Raw genomic sequence first — 19,508 nt, 5'->3', positions numbered from 1 at the left:
GCCCTAACCAGCTGATCTTTACCCCCCCTGCCACCCCCACCCTCCTCTTCTTTGAGGCATTGCAAGCCAGAGCTGTGCTCTGTCCCCCACTGAGCCAAGGGTGGTCCTTACCAGCTTCGATGCGGCTGCACTGCTTTTAATCCTCTGAAGGACCCGCGAGAGGAGAGTTCGCTCCCCCTCTTTCCTGGAACTGGAAGTGAGGGGGAGCAAAGTCTCCTCTTGCGGGTCCTTCAAAGGATTAAAAAAAGTGCAGCCGCATTGAGGACCAGCCTCGGCTCAGCTGGGGGGGGGGCAGTGACGACAGAGCGCAGCGCTGGGGAGGGAGGGAAGAGGACGGCGGCGGGGGAAGAGGAAGGCAGGCAAACTAGCCATTTGCCATGGGGACTGGGGGGGAAGCCCAATTCAGCAGCCAACCCCCCTGGCACCCTAGGCAACCACCTAGTTTGCCTAGTGGGTGAGCCGGCCCTGCCCTTGCTCATCTTTTGCCTTGAAAACCCCATGAGACAGAACTTCACAGTGCACCATGAGTTGACTGTGACTTGACAGCACAAAATTATAATTATTATATCATGGGCCTTATGATTATTATATCATGGGCAAAATGTGTTTGTAAAAAGAAAATAATGGGGGAAGTTGGACAAAGTTCTGCAATCAAAACTATCGGACCATTTCAGAGTCCCAGTTTACTACTTTTCATGGGGCTGAATCCTGCAGATTGGCTTTGCTAATGGCACTGGGCAGAACACTCCCTCACTCCATCCAACACAGGAAGGCGCCACCATTAGCAGAAAAAATCAAGAAGATCCAACCCATTAACTTTTACTATACTCAGAGGGCACCCATTGCTGGCTGATGGACATCCCTTTCACAGCAGAGAATCCTGTGCAAAGTTTCTTCAGTCTTTGTCCATTAATTTCAGTTGGTTTAGACTGGAGTAAATCTGCAAAGGATTGCATTGCCAATCTCTCAGGATAAGCTTGACCTTGATCACAAAACTAGTGTAAAAGCATATTTCCCGAAGGACTGAAGACATCTGGCAATACACCTACTGAAAGAAATCCAATGTATTGTTCTTAAAATGCTATAAGCAATAAAATGCCTCAGAATAAGTCCATAGTTCAGTGATGGCAAGGTGGGGAAATCTGTCACATTAAATTTGGTTTTAATTAATTTCATTCAGATTGATTATCAATATTTCACTTGAAGCCTCATTTGTAATTTAATTATTTTCTAGAGGGCACAAAATTTAAAATTACCTGAGGATGCCTACATAAATTGACAGCACTCCTAAACAGGACAGCTCCAATTTGTACCCACTGTGCATTGGTACTGAAACTCACAGAAAAAGTTTACATTTTTATGATTGCTGAGGAATCCAACTATGATAACTATATATGTTACCGAATTGTGCAGTATCTAATTACCGAATTGTGCAATATCTAATATAGTATTCCCTGAAAGCAATTCTCCTAAATTTCAGGTAGGAGATTTCTCTCCCAACACCCTACTCTTAAATCCTTTGATGATACAAGGACTGAACTGAAGACTTTCTTCGTACAAAGCATTTGCTCTACCCACTGCTCTATGGGGCTTTTAACTGCAGACCAATTAAATTAGCTTAGAAGAGAAAGATCCAGCTGCTTTTACTTTGTCAAAGTTCTGCATCTGTTCTCTGTTTGTCAGCCATGACTCCCTGTCCTGTGCAGCTTGAATGACAAAGGCTTCGTAATCAGAAAACATCTGCGTGAAGCGGTTAGCAAAGACCTCCCGAAGCTGCACATTCAGTTTATAGTCCCTCAGCTCCCCTTCTTCGCACTGAAGCTTTACGTCTCTTTCCTTTTCCGCCAGTGGAACAGTAATGCTCATTTTATCTACTGCCACTCCTGTCCTCTTAGCCAAAGCCTGGAGGCGGGCGATGGTTTCGTTGCCTTTCAGCAGCTCATACATGTTGATGGTGTTGCTTGGGATGTTGCCGTTCTTCTTATCATTGGCGAGCTCGTTAAGGACCAGGTTCTTCAGCTTCGTGGCACTCTCGCTAGAATGGAGGGTGGCCTCCAAGGGGACCCCAAACTGAAGGAGAACTTCAGAGATTTCCTGGATAAAATCCAGCTTGTTGGGAAACTGAGGAAGTTCCTCTGGTAACTCGATGAAATGGTTATCGATATCCACAAAACAGAGGTTAGCCTGGGGGGAAAAATAAGACAAATATATGTTGAAAGAGAAATTGACATCTTATAGTCCAGTGGTGGCCAAACTGTGGCACAGGAGCCACATGTGGCTCTTTCACACATACTGTGTGACTCTCAATGCTCCCACTGCTCCAACAGCCAGCTTGGAGAAGGCATTTCTCTCTCTAAATTCCTTCAACAAACCAAGTCCACTGGCATCTTGGAGAATGCATTTAGAGTTAAAGTTGCTTTCTTTTCACCTCTCCCTCCCCCCAATCTATTTCCCTCCCTCCCTTCTTCTGGCTCTTAAACAGCTGATGTTTATTCTATGTGGCTCTCAAGTTAAGCAAGTTTGGCCACCCCTGTTATAGTCTATAGAGCGGCAGCCCTAATAGCCCAAACCAGACTGATCTCATCAGAACTTGGAAGCTAAGCAAGGTCAGTACTTGGATGGGAGGCCACCAAGGAAAAATGGGGTTGCTATGCAGAGGAAGGCAATGGCAAACCATCTCTACTCATCTTTTATCTTGAAAGCCCTCGAAGTGGAAAGTCATGGGGTTGCCATTAATCAGTTGTGACTCAACAGCATTCTTTACCTAGAGTAAAATAGTGGCTCTGCACTATGCAGCCCTGGGTTCCTATCCCCCATTTAGCCACCTTTGAAACAACAGGTTAGAGCACTGGTCCATCTAATTCTGTCTGACAATGGTGCTGTAAACACCTCCAGTTCTTTCCCAATTCCTTCTCCCCAAAATCCTTTAACTTGGGGAACCCAAGAGAGCCTATGTGGAGGTCAGTAATTCAGTCCAAACCTACCTCACCAGGACTGTTTTGAAGTACTGACTGTAATTTTTTTTAAAAAAAGATATAGTATTGATTGCAAAATGACACCCCCACAACATCGCACACAAATCCTTTTGGAATAGATCTCTGTGCTTTTAGAAGAGCCAGAGAAAAACTGGAACTGTTACAGTGAACATGCGATCATGTTGATCTCCAAATTTTACAACTCTGCATATTGTCTGATGAAGTATGCATGCATATGAAAGCTTACATTCTGAATAAAACTTTGTTGGCCTTAAAGGTGCTACTGGACTCCTACTTTGTTCTATTACTCTGCACACAGTTTTCTTTTTATCCACATGCTGGAAAGGCAGACAGCACAGAGGACTATAGTTCCTCAAGTGCACAGTGTGGTTGAGATGTGTCTTAAATACAGCACTTTACACCATACTGGTAGCTATACTGCCAAACATGTAGGATATTCAAGGCTGTGAATGAGCACAGATGTGTTCAGAAAGAAATATTTGTAATGACTGAAATTAAAACAAAAGTAACAAGAGAGCCTTTCAACTGATTATGGCATGGCTGACACAAAAGAATACTCACTGGCTCAGAATATATTTGTACTTGAGGCACAAAGAACAAAGATGTTCTGAACCAATGGGTATCCTGTTGCATCAGCCATGCCATAATCCTCCACCAAATCCTCCCCCACCACAATAAAAAAAAATATAACAGTATATTAAACAGCAGGTTGCTCATTTCATTCAAGAGCACAGAAATTTCGCCACCTGAGGTAGAGTCTTAATGACAGAGCCAGCCATCTGAAACATGTGCATAGCAATTTCTCTGCCCAAATGGAATCTTCCTTTTGAGGGTGAAAAGTAAAGGATTTATTATATTAGATTTATTGTATAGAACAATGACCCCTTGCCCCCTCAGAAATATAGCAGTATCTTAGATTAATGTTTCTTCTGAAGCTTCTAGCTGGAATTCATTGCTTGCAGATTTGCTGTGCTGAATGAAGAGTGTTTGAAAAAGCCATTTTGCTTCCCCTGAGGGAAGTGAAGCGTCAGATATACCAAGCATGACAAAACAGCCTAACAGGAGACCTAGATATTCACAAGGGCAACAGCAACTCATTCTTGTTAGTCTTTGAACTGACGTTTAATTGGTACCAGCGTTTGGTTGCTTTCTCTAGGGCCCGTTGAAGAAGTTCACTTGCAGTTTACTTCCCACAGAAAGACAAAGGTAACCATTTGAAGTAACCTCTCAAATGACATAAATTAGTTCCTTTATAAAAATGTGTTATTTTTTAAAGGGACTTTAAGGGAGACTACAAATGTAACATTAAATATATTGCCCAAATTAAAAACCAGGAGTGCTTTAAAAAAAAAAACCAGCACAATTTCTTGTGGTTTTCATATTTATATTTGCATAAATGGGGGAGGGCTGTCCATTAGCAATCAATTACACCTACAATTAAGCAGTATGCAGTTCTGTAATTCTTCCTGTATTCTTGGCTCAGAGAATCTATCCTATTACCAGTATTTAATTTCAAAGGCTTTTTAATATGAGGGTTTGCATACCAGTGTAGATTTTTTTTTAGTCTGAAAATGAGATTGGAGCTCAGAAAGTTCTCAGAAGCTCCCATTTTCTTCTTTAAAAAGCACACAAATAATAAATACTAGTACCAGTTAGCACTCCTCACATACATGAAGACAATTATTAAAATTTTATCTTAAGACCACAAATGGTTTATATTTAACTCCAACAGATAGGAACTTGGCCCTCAGCCTGAACAGAAGGAATGCAGAACTGAAATACAATTCACTAGATGCTAAAGGATCGACCAGTTTTACACTCTGCTGAAACCTCATATTCAAACCATTATACTTCTGTCTCTGTCCCTTTGCCAGTACTTTCAAAGTCATTTTTTGTAGATGTAAGAGCAATAGGAACAAAATTAATTTTAAAAGGCCAGTAATAACTAAATAGGTCTGCCAACCTCCAGGTGGGGCCTGGAGATCTCCTGCTTTTACAACTGATCTCCAGCTGGCAGAGATCAGCTCCCCTGGAGAAAATGGCTGCTTTGAAGGGTATATTATGACATTGTACCATGCTGAGGCCCCTCCTCTCCCCTCCCCAAACCCAATCCTCTCCCAGATCCACCCCCAAAGTCACCAGGTACATACTGACCTGGCAACCCTAACTAAAAATATAGGACTAAACCACACAAGCAGTACTGCCAACTCTTAAAGGTAAAGGTAGTCCCCTGCGCAAGCACCAGTCGTTTTCGACTCTGGGTTGACGTTGCTTTCACAACGTTTTCACGGCAGACTTTTTATGGGGTGGTTTGCCATTGCCTTCTTACAATATATTTAATTATTTTATATTATGATCATCAGTTTAAAAACCAAATGATCTCCATCCAAATCAGCCCATAGAATGAAAACAGGAAGTGGTCTGTAGAATGAAAACGGGAAGTTTTCTAACAGAAGACCTGATCTGCACTTTGGTCTTCTAATATACAATTTCCTGGATTGCAAAAGAAACAAATGTTGATTTTATTTGTGAATTGTCATTAATAGAGTGCGGTAACGGGTTTGCAACTCTAGCTGGGTCTCAGTATCATTTATCTCCATCCCTCAAGTTCAGTTGAATGACAGACAGTGTTCTCCCTAAGCTGAGTCAGTGTGAGCTTAAGCCTCGCCTCACACATTTTTGTCTCAAATCAGGAAAAATGGCCCCAGAGCAAACTAAATTATGCAGTAGCTCACAACTTTAATTCCAGTAGCTCACAAAGTAGAATTTTTGCTCACAAGACTCCACAGCTTAGAGGGAACATTACCAAAATACATACCCATTTCCAGAAAACTGTGTGTTTAATAATGATCCAATAATTCACCGTTGAGAAAAATGCACTGATACTCCTAATGTGTGAAAATTCTAAGTGCGAAAACAAATAAGTTTACCAGTACAGTCCTAGGCAGTATTGCATTCTTCTAAACACAATTATTTCAATGGACTTAGAAGTATGCAACTCTGTTTAGGATTGCAACAACATAAATAATTTTATTCTATCATAAAATAGAGAGCTGGACTTAAAAGTGGTGGTGGTGGGGAATGTCTTATACTATAAATATTCCAGGATGGTGGATACTACTTATAGTTCTGAAAAAGAATAAGCGAGTCCTTAGAACAATCATTGAGTATCTAAACGGAGCAGATTTGGCATTAAACCTTGTCTGAAGTGTGTGCTTGTATTTTACATATAATTAAGAACAGCCAAATTGTACAATATAGTGCTTTCATGGCAAGTGAGGATTTGATCTTGGGTCCCCCATATCATGGGAACCAGTTTGGTGTAGTGGTTAAATGTGTGGAGTCTTATCTGGGAGAACTGGGTTTGATTTCCCACTCCTCCACTTGCAGCTGCTGGAATGGCCCTGGGTCAGCCAAAGCTCTCACAAGAGTTGTCCCTGAAAGGGCAGCTTCTGTCAGAGCTCTCTCAGCCCCACTTACCTCACTCAGAGTGTCTGTTGTGGGGAAAGAAGATAAAGGAGACTGTAAACCACTCTGAGATTCAGGGTATAGGGCGGGGTATAAATCCAATATAATCATCATCATAAATCCAGCACCCTAATCACCATACTGTACTGACTCTACTTCCAGGAAATCTGCATTACTTCCTGGTCTTCATTTTAGGAATATTACAAACCACAGATAGACTGGATTATCTGATCATGCCCTAAACATCTTTCTCTATTCCCTGTTTCCCCCCTTTCATGCTTAACTAGGTGTTCAGTCTGATGAAGCAATCTGAGGAACATTAGAGCTTCCACTTGCTATTTTGCATGATTTGATTGATTCTAGTTTTTAAGAAAGTCTGATTCACTATTATTTTTCACATTCCCCCTTTCCCACAGAAAAACACTGCTAACTACCATGTTGTTGAACTCAGAAGTGAATCCATATTCTTTAAGAGGAAGACCAAGGCATTGCTAAATGTATTTTGGGACATATGATTATGGAATAGATCCTATCATTTGATATAAAGGAACAGATGTGAAAGCAACAAGTACCACCTGTAATAAACCAAACCACAGGAGATAACCAGTTATACTGATTCAAGATCAGGACAGACATATACACAGGAATACCACAGGCAATACGAACATTAGTTGGACTTGGAAGTGTGCTTGGTAGCATGTATGGCTCTTGCAACTAGTGGTACAACTCTGGTATGGAAATGCATTCTCTGTATACCACCATAATTACAAAGTGGAGACATGGAGACATTGGACAGTTACTACTCATGCTATAGGGGCATCCAAAGCTGTCCTCTATGAAGGCCTAAGAAGTAACAACGTAGCTTTTGGATCTCTTACAGTCCTCTTAGGTCCAGGTAGGCAGCTGTGTTGGTTTGAAGCAATAGAACAAAGTTGGAGTCCAGTAGCACCTTTAAGACCAAAAAAGTTTTATTGAGAATGTAAGCTTTCATGTGCTAAAAGCACACCAAAAGCACGTTTTAATACATGAAAGCTTACATTCTCAATAAAACTTTGTTGGTCTTAAAGGTGCTACTGGACTCCAACTTTATTCTATTACAGTCCACTTGTCCAGGAGGACAGTGGGAGCAGTTATTTAAGAGAACACACTTGGATGTTATTTAAGAGAACATGCTTGGATGGTACTTGTGCCAGCATGGAAATGCCCCGCTACCGTGCGGAAACTGCTGGGATCTTGTGCTGGACCCAGCCAGGTTTTTTATCCAGTTTTCATCTCTTCTACAGCCCCCTATCCGCTAGCAGTTTTCCATGCAGGTCCCATGGCTGTCAACAAAGCCCTTTTTGGTAGCCAAAGGGGACTCCCTTCTTCCCGAAGCATAAAAGCTGGTTAAATCCAACTCAAATACTTGTTGTCCTCCCCTTCCAATATGATTCGGCGGGGGGGGGGGGGAATATCTGAGCAAGATGCCACTTTTCACTAAGTACACTTTCCATTGTTTGGAACTAATACTACCCAGTGGGATGCTCTGAACAATGGGAAAATGAAAAACTGTTTCAGTCCGAAAACAATAAATGATGATCTCACAGAAGCTTTAAAAACATAGAAGAACATAAGAGAAACCATGTTGGATCAGGCCAATGGCCCATCCAGTCCAACACTTTGTGTCACACAGTGGTCAAAAAAACAGGTGCCATCAGGAGGTCCACTTGTGGAGCCAGGACACTAGAAGCCTTCCCACTGTTGCCCCTCCCCCCCGAACACCAAGAATACGCAGCATCACTGCCCCAGACAGAGAGTTCCATCAATACACTGTTGCTAATAGCCACTGATGGACCTCTGCTCCATGTTTATCCAATCCCCTCTTGAAGCTGACTATGCTTGTAGCTGCCACCACCTCTTGTAGCAGTGAATTCCATGTGTTAATCACCCTTTGGGTGAAGAAGTACTTCCTTCACTATGTTGTTACCTCTCCTTAGGCCTTCATAGAGGGCAGCTTTGGATGCCCCTGTAGCATAAATAGTAACTGTCCAGTGTCTCCATGTTTTTGTCTGCTCCAAAGCTCAGGTAAGCAGTCACATTACAGTACAACTATAAGCACTGTCTATGAGATTCAGTTCTTAAGTTTACAGAAAATTAAAAGAAAATTCCCAGCTTCGGGGGGGGGGGGGGGGCAAAATTCTGCACCACAGACAATCCTAAGAATCAGCTGCTTAAGGATCAAATTCACCTCTTGGGGAAGTTCCAGTTTGGAACGGTCTGTTCCTTCTTTGGACTGCAGACCCATCAGGTAAGGTACAGGAGCATCAAGGAAATGCAGGAGAGAGGCAGGCAGGATAGGAACGTACACGTGTTGCCACTGAAATGGGAACAGCAGCGTGGTGATCCCTTCTGCAACTGTCATCAGACGCTGGTAGTCTGAAAACAGAGAAAACCCACACAGAATTATGGCATCATTGCATTAACCCCCCCCCCCCAATGTTTCAACATCAGACAGATGGCAAAAGTAAAGCAATCCCAAAACCCACAGGACACTTTTTATAGTTATTTATCAGTCTGATTTAACGTGCAGCATGATTTTCACTGCTGGTTTAAAATGTATTAAAATATTGACTCCAGCGCTACTGCAGAAATAACGCTATGAAAATTTAACTAGACACATTCCACAAGGATATAAAATTCAAAAAGCAAATTTAAGATAAACACAGAGAGCAGCAGGGAAGAGTTATGTACATGGCTTTGTTCAGTTGCCAGAGGAATGGAGATATGCAGAAAGGAATGAACAGAGGAAGGGAATAGAGCTTCCAGAGCCTTTTAACTTCCCCCCTTTTTTTGTTCCTAATTGCTCATTAGGTTGAAATTTCAGTTTCTGCAGTAGCAAGTTCCAAACTCTAAGCCAGCTTACAAAACCATTTTAGGACAGAATGAAAATTAAGTATACAAACATAAAGCAAGAGATTATTTTTAAACATAGCCCATACTCTACTCAAATTATCTACTACCCTGTCAGTGTTTTATTACTGTATACTATATTTGCTTCCAGTCAGATAAGGATCCTTGTACCACACCACTGATGATATAATTTCATTTTTTTAAACAGCTTCAGGCATTGTCAAAGGATGGCAATCTCAGTTTGGTTAACCATAATTTCCTTCAATATCAGGGATCGTTAAACATTCAAAGATGGGCTTTTCACGTTTAGGACATCTGTATGAGATAGGATTTGACACACTTGGCTTGCCTCCTGGTTTTATCTACCATTAAAAACTTCCCGCTAAACATCTGCTCAAGGCAGAAGAAAGAAAAAGACTTTTCCTTTCTGAGAGCCAAACTATATGTTATGGACCCATGGCCAACGACACCATTTTAGTAATTTCTCTAAATTAAACTGGTGATCTAAAAATGCTGTGAGGGCCCAATCCCATGGCACAGTGGAAACAGGTGATCTGGTTCCCCCCACCTAAGGCACAGGGATATCCATTTTTATGCCACTCAAAAATAGCCAGGATGGACAGAGGCCTGGCGTGAAGGAAATTAAGGCAAGTAACTTGCAAGAGATACCAGTTGAAGACAAAGAGTGGTTTCAATTCATAGTTAAAGATCTCAGAACAATGTGGGAGGGGTGGGTGTTGTCTCTGGCAGGTCCCTCCATATTTCTCAGAGTGCGGCTCCTGTTAAGGATACGATTTTACATATCTTCATCTTCCTTTTCCTCTTCCTTTTCTGGAAAGTTAGTTCACCCTGTGCATTCCACGCACTCTGTAAACTGAGCTCTTTTGAACTTGTCAGTATGTATTCTCTACGTAGGGAGGAGGGGGGGTTTGGGGGGGGGGGTTGCAGCTTTTAATTTTGATCATATTGTCTTGTATCTATCTCTTGAACTTCACCTATCTGAATCTGATCCTAGGATAATACGGTAGTATAGATGTTTTATAGGGGGGAGGGGGATTTAAAGGGTTAAGATTTTGTGAATATTTGACTGCACTTGTTGTATATCATTTTTAAAAGTTTAATTAAACAAAGAGAATGAGGGAAAAACACAACTGGTTAAAGAGACAACTGCCATGCCCAAGAATACCACTCTGTGAGCGGACACTATAAAAACTGACTCAGCACTGTCTCATTCTGCAGCCTAACAAAGCAATTTACACAGATTTTCACCATTAAAAATAAAAGAGTCTGAAACTGGGATTGGATTGTCAGTAGTGAGAGGTGGGATTTGTCAGTAGTGAGAGGTGACATAGTAGTTTTGCCAAATATTAGTGTTATTATTTTACAAAAGGTACTTATACTTGTATTGCCAGTAAACTGGTTAACAGCTGGTCTCTAGAGCCTAGGGTTTCACTCACCAACAGCCAGAGCGCGGTAGTGATTAGTGTCAAAACAAGGATTAGGGAGTTCCATGTTCAAATGCCCGTTGCCATGGAAGCTTGTTGGGTGTCCCAGGCCAGTCACACACTCCTAATCTATCTCACAGGATTGTTCCTGTGAGGATCAAGGGAAGAAGAGAGAAGGATGGTGGGCTCTCCTTTGGAGGTTTTTAAACAGAGGCTAGATGGCCATCTGACAGCAGTGTGGATCCTGTGAATTTAGGAGGAAGTGTTTGTGGATTTCCTGAATTGTGCAGCGGTTGGACTAGATGACCATGGGGTCCCTTCCAACTCTATAATTCTATGATGTGTGCCATTTTGGGGTGAAAGACCAGGTATAAATGATCTACAGAAATAAACATATATCTATATCAGGGGTGTCAAACATGCAGTTCGGGGGCCAAATCAGCCCCTGAAGGGCTCCCATCAGGCCCCTGAGCAACTGGCTGTCATCTGCTTCCTTCTCCCTCTCTCATTTCATTTTGCATCACAGTTTGCTTTTCAAGGCTTGCTCAATTGCTCAGGAGCTACAGAGCAAAACCTCTATTTCTCCATTGGCTGAGGCTCCCCCTCCCCAGTCTCCTGAGGAAGGCAGGAAAGAGCCAGAGCTTCCTTCGCCCAGTTTCCTGGGTCTCATAGGAGAAATACAAAGAAAGCATCTTTAAGACCAATGAATGCTAACATTTTAAGCATGTTTTAAGTGTATGTGTGTGTGTGTATTTGTGTTTGTCTGTTCTCTTTACAAAATTTATATATCTGCTACCTAATCTTAAATAGGTACAAACATGGCCCGACCCCTCAAGGTTCATTTATGTCAGATCTGGCCCTCATAACGTCTGATCTATATAGTACACACAGAAACCAATAAATGTCAGTTTAAACACATACACAGTATGATCATGCACCAATTCCCAAAGGAGTTTTGGAGTGTGACTTCTACAGTGCATGGTCAATGCCTCAATTTCAAAGAGGAACTGGAATATTTAGCAAGAGCCCTCCTCATATCTGCCATATGGAGGGAGAAGCAATTATCTCAAGCAATTTAGTCCCACCATACAGAGCTTTATAGAAGTCTTCAGTGAAACCACCACAGCAAGCCATTCAGGATCTGCTTCTAAAGTATTAGCTTGGGAAATGTGAGTCAAATCCACACACACACACACATACACTTTTCATACAGTATTTTACAAACTGTATTGCTTCCCATTACCACTCCAACAGCAGAGAGTTAATGGGAAAAATAAAAACCAGAGCTGCTTCAAGTATATTACATGTTTTTATGGCTAATCTACGGCAGAGTCCACTGCCCAAGCATTTAGCATAAAAATCAGTTTGATTTGTATTCATCCTAGAATTTTAAAAATTGCATGAGGAGGGGGTAACTCTCTCTCTCTCATTATGAACACAAAGACCCTTGCAGAGAAGGGCAATTGCTTGCAGAAAACAAATACTGTTAATAAGGGCAAAGAGGCAATTTCATTATCTCAACCATTTGAGAGACATGAGCATTAATAATGTAAACAACAGCCTTAATTTTCCGCACTGCCAATGGAAAGGACTGTAATTTCTCTCTTGCTCACAATCACTTCCACACTCATGCACACTTTGGTTTTGGGATTTAAAATAGCCTTGTGGAATGATTAAAAGGTAGCAGCACAGGACAGAATATCCAAACCAGGTATTGGCTGTTGAAAAAGCAACAAAGGGAGACGCAGCATTATGCAGCAGCTTGCAATCTGTACAATTAATCTGTGCAATAATCAGCACCAGAAACCCTGCCAGGACCCTACCATAAAAATGTAGAGAGAACATATTCTAGCCCATCATCACAACATTGGCTTCTTACAGCACCAGGTGTCAAGGACCTAGGAAAGGATATGGCAACCATTAAGTTAGGGACTAAAGATTATGATGATGTTATTTCAAAATGGCCTCCTAACTTTCAAACTCTTCTTCTCCTTAGCCAACTTATCCCTGTTACCTCCTCCTTTTTCTCACAGGTTCTCCATTCCAGCCTTTTTGCCCATAGCAACTTTTGTTCTAAAGATTCCCAGCACCAGCAGAGCTGAAGCCTTCCTTCAGGCTCAAGTGTTTATTTTTCCCTTGGAAGAAGGTTCCTTAGGTTAGAGGAAGCCTCTTTGGAAGATGGCGTGACCAATCCCCATGACTTCCACAAAAGTCTGATTTCTACCGCTTACCCACCAGAAGCAGTTTCAGGACCAGGAACTACCACATTTGGAACAACAGAAGACACCTAATTGATAAAGCAGGAAATTAAACCTTGTCACACAATAACTTGTTATGTGTTGAACCAATGCAGATGCTTACTAGCTGTAGAGATTTCATAGCCCTTATAACCAGGACTTCCAATTTCTCTACTTCTCCTCACTTCCCAAAAATCCAGACCATTGGTTGTCACGCAATTAGATCTGTGAGCTCACTGCTGGAGAGGTGCATCGACTCCAACACAAAGCACAGCACACACAGACACACAAAGCTGATTACAATTAGTTTGACTGGGATTCAAACAGGGAACCTTTGTGCATTGGCACCTTGGTAGCCATTCGAGATTGTTGAGAGGAGGAGGAGGCAGGGTTTTTCTCTCAGGTCCCAGCATAGGTACGGCCAGGGGTCATTTTGTAGAAAAACTCATTCAGGATTGTTATGCAGCTGCACCTAGTATTCAATGGACAATGTGGGAAGGAGGAGGTAGAACTCTCAGAAAGGTTCAGGAGCTGTGCTCCTGTGAGCTCCTGCTGAATTCGAGGCCTGGGTACACCCCCAGTCGTTCCTGATTTTATAAATGTTTTCAGATTAGGCTTGGAGAGCTTCTAGACTCTGCCCTTAACATGGCTGCCAATTCTGCTCTCAGGGTGTTGCTACCTGTCAACCTACCTAATTCATTCTAGTCCAAAACTAAAAAGACTTCTGAGATCACATCCTGGCTTCCAATTGGCTGCTTATGGAATAACACTCAAGTGGCTCTCTATCCAACTAATCCTTGCACTGCAGTTCCCCCATTCTTCCTCCAATGTGCTGTGCTGCCTACGGCTGCCAAATGTGGCACTTTCACACACACTAAATAATGTGTTTTCAATCCACTTTGCAACTGGATATTACTGTGTGAAATGGCAAAATCCAATTGCAAATGGTCGCTGAAGTGGACTGAAACTGCATTATTTAGCATGTGTTAAAGTGCCAATATTCACTCATACACACCACCAATAAGTTTTCTAACAATGACTCAGAAGCCACCTATAAATCACATTCAAGGCATAAGCCACATTAGCTGACTACAGCAATCTTCTCTTGAGCATGACTAGAAGAGGTACCATTGGTGCTTTCTGGATCACTTCTGGGGGAAGGGGACAGTGATGCTCTTATGACTACAACGTGAGTGTGGTGACAGTCAGAACCAGGTTTCCTATTTCTATGGCGCTCCTGTTCTCTACCAAACAAGATTGGTCTACAGGTGTTATAAAACAAATTCAGAACAATATCACCTTCCTCCTTCCATCTTTGGGGAAAGAAAAGGGGCTAACTTATCAGACATCCTCCTGCAAAGATGGGGGTCTTCAGTGATGGCAGTCTATGAGACTTCTCTTTGGGATCTTCTAGCATGATCCTCCCAATCTTCTCTGATCCTCATTTTGAAATTTATTGAGGATCCCTGGTCCATAAACTGTCTGCCTTGTGTCAACAAGGGTGATGGCCTTCTCAGTAGTGACCCCCATCCTGTGGAATCAGCTGCCAGAAGAAGGGAGTGCCTTGTGGGACCTCCCTAGGTTTCTCACAGCATGTAGGCTGTTCTTTTTGGGGAGGCCTTAGGGTAATTGTGACTATTTTATCAGTTGTACTGTTTATCAGATCATTGTGTACTGTTTTATCAGATATATTTTATATGCTGTTAGAAGCCATGAGTCTCATTCAGGGAAGAGGGAACAAATTTGATAAATAAAATTATCTACCTCTACTATCTAAGCATAAAAAATGTAATACAAATGTGTTCCAGTCCCTCAGATAGTCAAAACTTTGAAGCAGTCCTTTAAAAGTCCATCTATCCAGTCATTTTAAATGAGAGTTCAGGTAAAGATGACCACGAACTGAAGAAGATTTGCAAGGGTGGGGGAACCCAAATTCTTGTTTAAATTGCTTGCATGCGTGCACCCAAAACAGCTTTCCTCACTTCTGCAGAGCTAGCAATTTAATTCATCCATTTCTAGCAGCAATCTTGCGCCAGCCCAACAGCATTTGGTTAGTGCTCCTTAGGAAGTTATCCTCAAAAGAGGATTAATCTTTGAAAACCTGTTGGGAATCCCCAACTGTTCATACCCTTCTTAGTAATGAGAGAAACCTAAACTTTCAAAGCAGTTTAACTAAAAAAGGAAAACTTCAAGGGATGGCAGACAAATTCAGATACAGAAGCCGCTTTAAAAACTAAGGTAATTGCTTTTTCTAAAAGTCAGGTTTGAAGGCTCTAATAATCTGTTTTCAAGCGTTTTATTTTGAGCAGAGTTAAAGTATATAATTTATAAACTTCTGAACAAAAGTTGCCATACTTCTGAAGTGATATCTTCACAGACCAGGATAGACACCAGACAGTATCCTACTGCCACACCCCACGTGACCTCCAAAGTGGCATTTATGGGGGCAAGTGAACTTTTACAATAAAAAATTATATGGGTTGGGTGGCCACACCAAGGACAATCCAGTGAAAACACCTCTACCCTCTGTCAGTGAACTATCTAGAGCAGGAGTGTCAAACACATGGCCCGGGGCCAAATTAGGACCCTGGAGGGCTCCCCCGAGCAACTGGCTGTCATTTGCTTTCTTCTCCTTCTCTCTTACTTCTTCTGCATAACAGCTTGCTTTGCAAAGTTTGCTCAACTGCATAGAAGCTGCAGAGCAAAACCTCTATTTTCTCCATTGACTGAGGCTTCTCCCTTGGGGAGGAAGAGGGGGAGGCAGAGCTTGCTTTGCCAGGCTCTCTCAATTGCACAGCAGTGCTACTGAGCCAAGCCTCTCTTCCTTCTATTGGTTGAGGCTCCTCCCCCTCCAGGTCCCCTGGGGAAGGAAGGAAAGAGCCAGAGCTTCCTTTGCCCAGTTCCCTGGATCCCATGGGAGAAATAAAAAGAAACCCTTAAGACCAACAAGTGCTAATGTTTTAAGCATGTTTTATTTTAAGTATTTTTTTAAAAAAATCTTTAATTGCATTTGTCTGTGTCCTTTATAAAGTTTATATATCTGCTACCTAATCTTAATAGGTATTCACATGGCCTGTCCCAACAAGGTCTCATTTATATCAGATCCGGCCCTCATAACAAATGAGTTCAACTCTCCTGATCTAGAGCATACAGCCCTTTGCATTCTGCACTGATAACAGGGCTAGTTCTGGGTAAAGGGGAGACCCTGGGCAGACACTGCCCACTACTATGCCCCCCTTCTTGCCTGCTCCCCCACCCACCCACCCGCATGCCCCCACCAACCTGCCCACTTGCAAGCTCTCCCAGAACTTACAATCACAACTGCCCACACCGCCTGGATGGGATTTCCCTGATGGTGCTGGGTGACACTGGAAGTACCACTGTCATGGCTGCCAGGAATGCTGATGCTTTGTGCACCACTCACATGTCCTTCTCCAGCAGTGCTAGACAGCATATGCACCTGAGAGCACAGGTGACAAAGTGTCCACAAGCAGACATCAAAAGAGACATGTGAGTAGGGAGTCAGCAGCAGTGTGCCCCCGCCAGAATCCATGAGACCTGCCCCACATCAGGGTATGCAGACGCCGGCCCTTTATCTGGCACCACATCTTGATCTTGTGTTCCAGATTAGATTTATTACAAGACAAGACAAAGATGCTTAGTTCTAAAGTGATTAGCCTCATGATGTTTAGTTCTAAAATGATTAGTCTCATGATATCTCATTTCCGTTCCGTAAGCTTTCGCATAAAGCTTTATCATAGTTCAGAGAAGTAATTATTCAAGACCTCCACTGAAATCCACTGAAAACAAATGAATCAATTTATACCACTTTGTGAGAGGGCCAAAAAACAGAAAGCAGGGTCAGGAACTGCCTTAGTGGCAACATCAAGGTATTTCCTGGATATTTTTAGCATATTGTTTTCAAATTTGTTCTACAACGTAAGATACTACTTTCCTCTCTTTTTTTCATGGAATGGCAAATATCCAAATGTCAGCAATTCTCAACCAAGAACTCAAGCTTCAGGACTGCAAGTTCCACAATACTCTCTCTCCGAAGTTCACTTATTATTCCTGAAAACGCAGACATTGCACTCCCGTTTACCCCCATCAGTTGTCCCCACAGCATTTTAAAGTTCTGTTTTGTAGCAATTTTGGGAAATTTCATCCGCACTGAACCACCTTTCAGGTGCAAATAGGCATACAATCAGGTAACATACTTACTAAATGGAATCCCAAGGCATTTTTGGGGGGGGGGGGGGGGAGAAGAACCCTTACTTCTAGATGGGTCCACAACTTACCTACCACATTGTATTGTTTGTTAACAAGATGCCAATATTTTAGCAAGGCAATCAACAGATATATAAGCAAAACTCCACTTACCTTGAGAATAAAGAAGGATCTGCATTTCTAGGAGAACGCATGTGAAAACCTGGATGAGGTTCTCCAAGCCCAGCAGTTCGAACGCCTCCCGGAGAGGGTAGTCGAACAACGGGAGTTCATTTGGTCCGGGTCTCTGGCAAACTATAGGCTCGTAGACCCCATAGAATTTTAGCGACCTTCCTGGGGGCGGAAGGGGCACTTCATAAAGAATGTTATGGATATAGCTCTCCAGGGGTAAAGGTGGGGGCTGCTGAGAAGTGACCGCCTTGTAAAGCTGGATGAGGAATTTCTTGCAGGCTTGCATGAAAGGCAGGGGGGCAATGAGGCAAATCGACTTGGAGACATACAGGGTGTCCCTGTTGATGTCATACGAGTTGTAGCGCTGCATCTTCGCGAGCGACGTGGAGTCGCCTTCGTCGAGGCTGCTCGCCAGCGAGTCCATGCTACATGATGACGAAGCGCAGACGCTGCTGCATTGCTCTGCGTTGTGCATCTGATAAAGTGTCTGCATGGCCGTGCAGATTTGCTTGCTCGTGACTTCCTCGTAGAAGGTGAGCACAAATCCGTAAGTACGAGAACCATCTTCCCTGGTGATAATGAATGAGTGGAACTGGGGGTCTCTGTTATCTGTCTGAGTCCTGAAGGACAGCCCTTTGGGCATACATAACTGCAGGCGGAGGAAGAAGAAAAAGACATATGTCAGTAGCTGGTAACTTCAGTGGGTTTGATTCGCTAGAGCACAGTTCCCCAACATGGCGCCCACCAACACCTTTCCTGTTATTTTTTTAGAAGTGTTTTTAGAAAGTGGACAGGACCATAGTGGGCTCCTGCTCAGCAGGGCTTCTGATTAAAATAATGTTGCTTTGGTAGCAGCTGCTTCCACTACAGGGTTGGTTTTATTCTCTCTCTCTCTCTCCCCCAATGTATTTTTTAAAAAAACTACAACTCTCGTCCTGTGCACTTTGGCTTCTGTGGTGACCATTTTGTGGTTGGTCCCATCTCCCATGGCAGCAGTTTTGTGGCTGCACCCACCACCCTAGATCAGTATTCCAAAGGCTCAACAGGTTGGGGATTCCTGCATTAGAGACTCTTGTACAACCCCTCCCCCCATGAAATGTGCAAAGAGTGTACAGCATTGGCATAGTTCTCACTTGTCTTTTCAAGATTTGCACAGGAGCCCTGACCTGGACAGCCCAGGCAAACCTGATCTCGTCAGATCTCAGAAGCTAAGCAGGTCCAACCCTGGTAGGTACTAGAATGGGAGACCTCCTTGAAATACCAGGACCAGGAGGCAGAGGCAGGCTGAATTAAGCCACTTCTCTGAACATCCTCCATGCCCTAGTAGGGATCACCAGAAGTCTCCATGACTTCCAGGCATGCACACATACACACACAATACAAACAACCTCCCCAATAAATAAAAAGGTCTGCACAGGAAATTACCCACAAGGTTGTGCTTGCAGCGATAATCAACAAGAATGGACTGCAGCAGCCATCTCCTTAAATCATCTGATTAAAATCTTAAAAGTGAGATTTCCTGTCTCAAACTCTAAAGGACACTGGATTTTTACAAAGCCAACAGAATGACTTAGCAAATAGCCATCTCACTATAATCACACAATTGTTCATATGTTTATTTAGAGCTTGACACATTCGGCTGTGAGTATCTCAAGGAAGCTAACAAAAATTTAATTTCCTTAGCAACTATTATGGACTACACACAATTAAAAAGGAAGGAGAATTAATTCACCAGTAAAGAGCTGCTCTTCAGCAAGAGGAAGCTCAATCTAGTGGGCCAGTTACCCTTCCTAGAAACAAGGGTTCTCAGGACTTAATAACAGTAACAATACAAACTACAAATAGATGTATTAGATTTTGGTGCGGTAAGAAAACTCTAAGAGTTACTAAGAGTTATAGAGCTAATAATCTGTTTATACAGTTCTCTTGAAAGCTGTATCCTGGAACACTGGCTGCATGTTCCTTATGAAGCTATTAAGTAAAAAGAAAAAAGAGAGCCCTGAAAACAAGTATTCATGTTTTGTGATGCAATATAAAACTAACCAAAATTTTGCAGAGATCTATATCCTGCTTTT

General features: G+C 42.5%; 1 protein-coding gene across 4 annotated transcripts in view; it reads right to left on the bottom strand.

Moving 5' to 3' along the window:
- Positions 1-19,508, bottom strand: part of DENND5B (DENN domain containing 5B) — a 215,692-nt gene that overhangs the window by 74,771 nt on the left and 121,413 nt on the right. For all 4 annotated transcript variants that reach the window (XM_060245719.1, XM_060245721.1, XM_060245720.1 and 1 more), the window contains 3 exons: positions 17,416-18,082; positions 8,692-8,879; positions 1,648-2,184 (listed from right to left, as the gene is read on the bottom strand). In XM_060245719.1, the coding sequence (XP_060101702.1) occupies positions 1,648-2,184; positions 8,692-8,879; positions 17,416-18,082 (1,392 nt within the window). The remainder of the gene's footprint in view (positions 1-1,647; positions 2,185-8,691; positions 8,880-17,415; positions 18,083-19,508) is intronic.

This window comes from Heteronotia binoei, chromosome 8, assembly GCF_032191835.1.
Source record: "Heteronotia binoei isolate CCM8104 ecotype False Entrance Well chromosome 8, APGP_CSIRO_Hbin_v1, whole genome shotgun sequence".
Lineage (NCBI taxonomy): Eukaryota > Metazoa > Chordata > Lepidosauria > Squamata > Gekkonidae > Heteronotia > Heteronotia binoei.
This window is presented reverse-complemented; position numbering and strand designations above follow the sequence as displayed.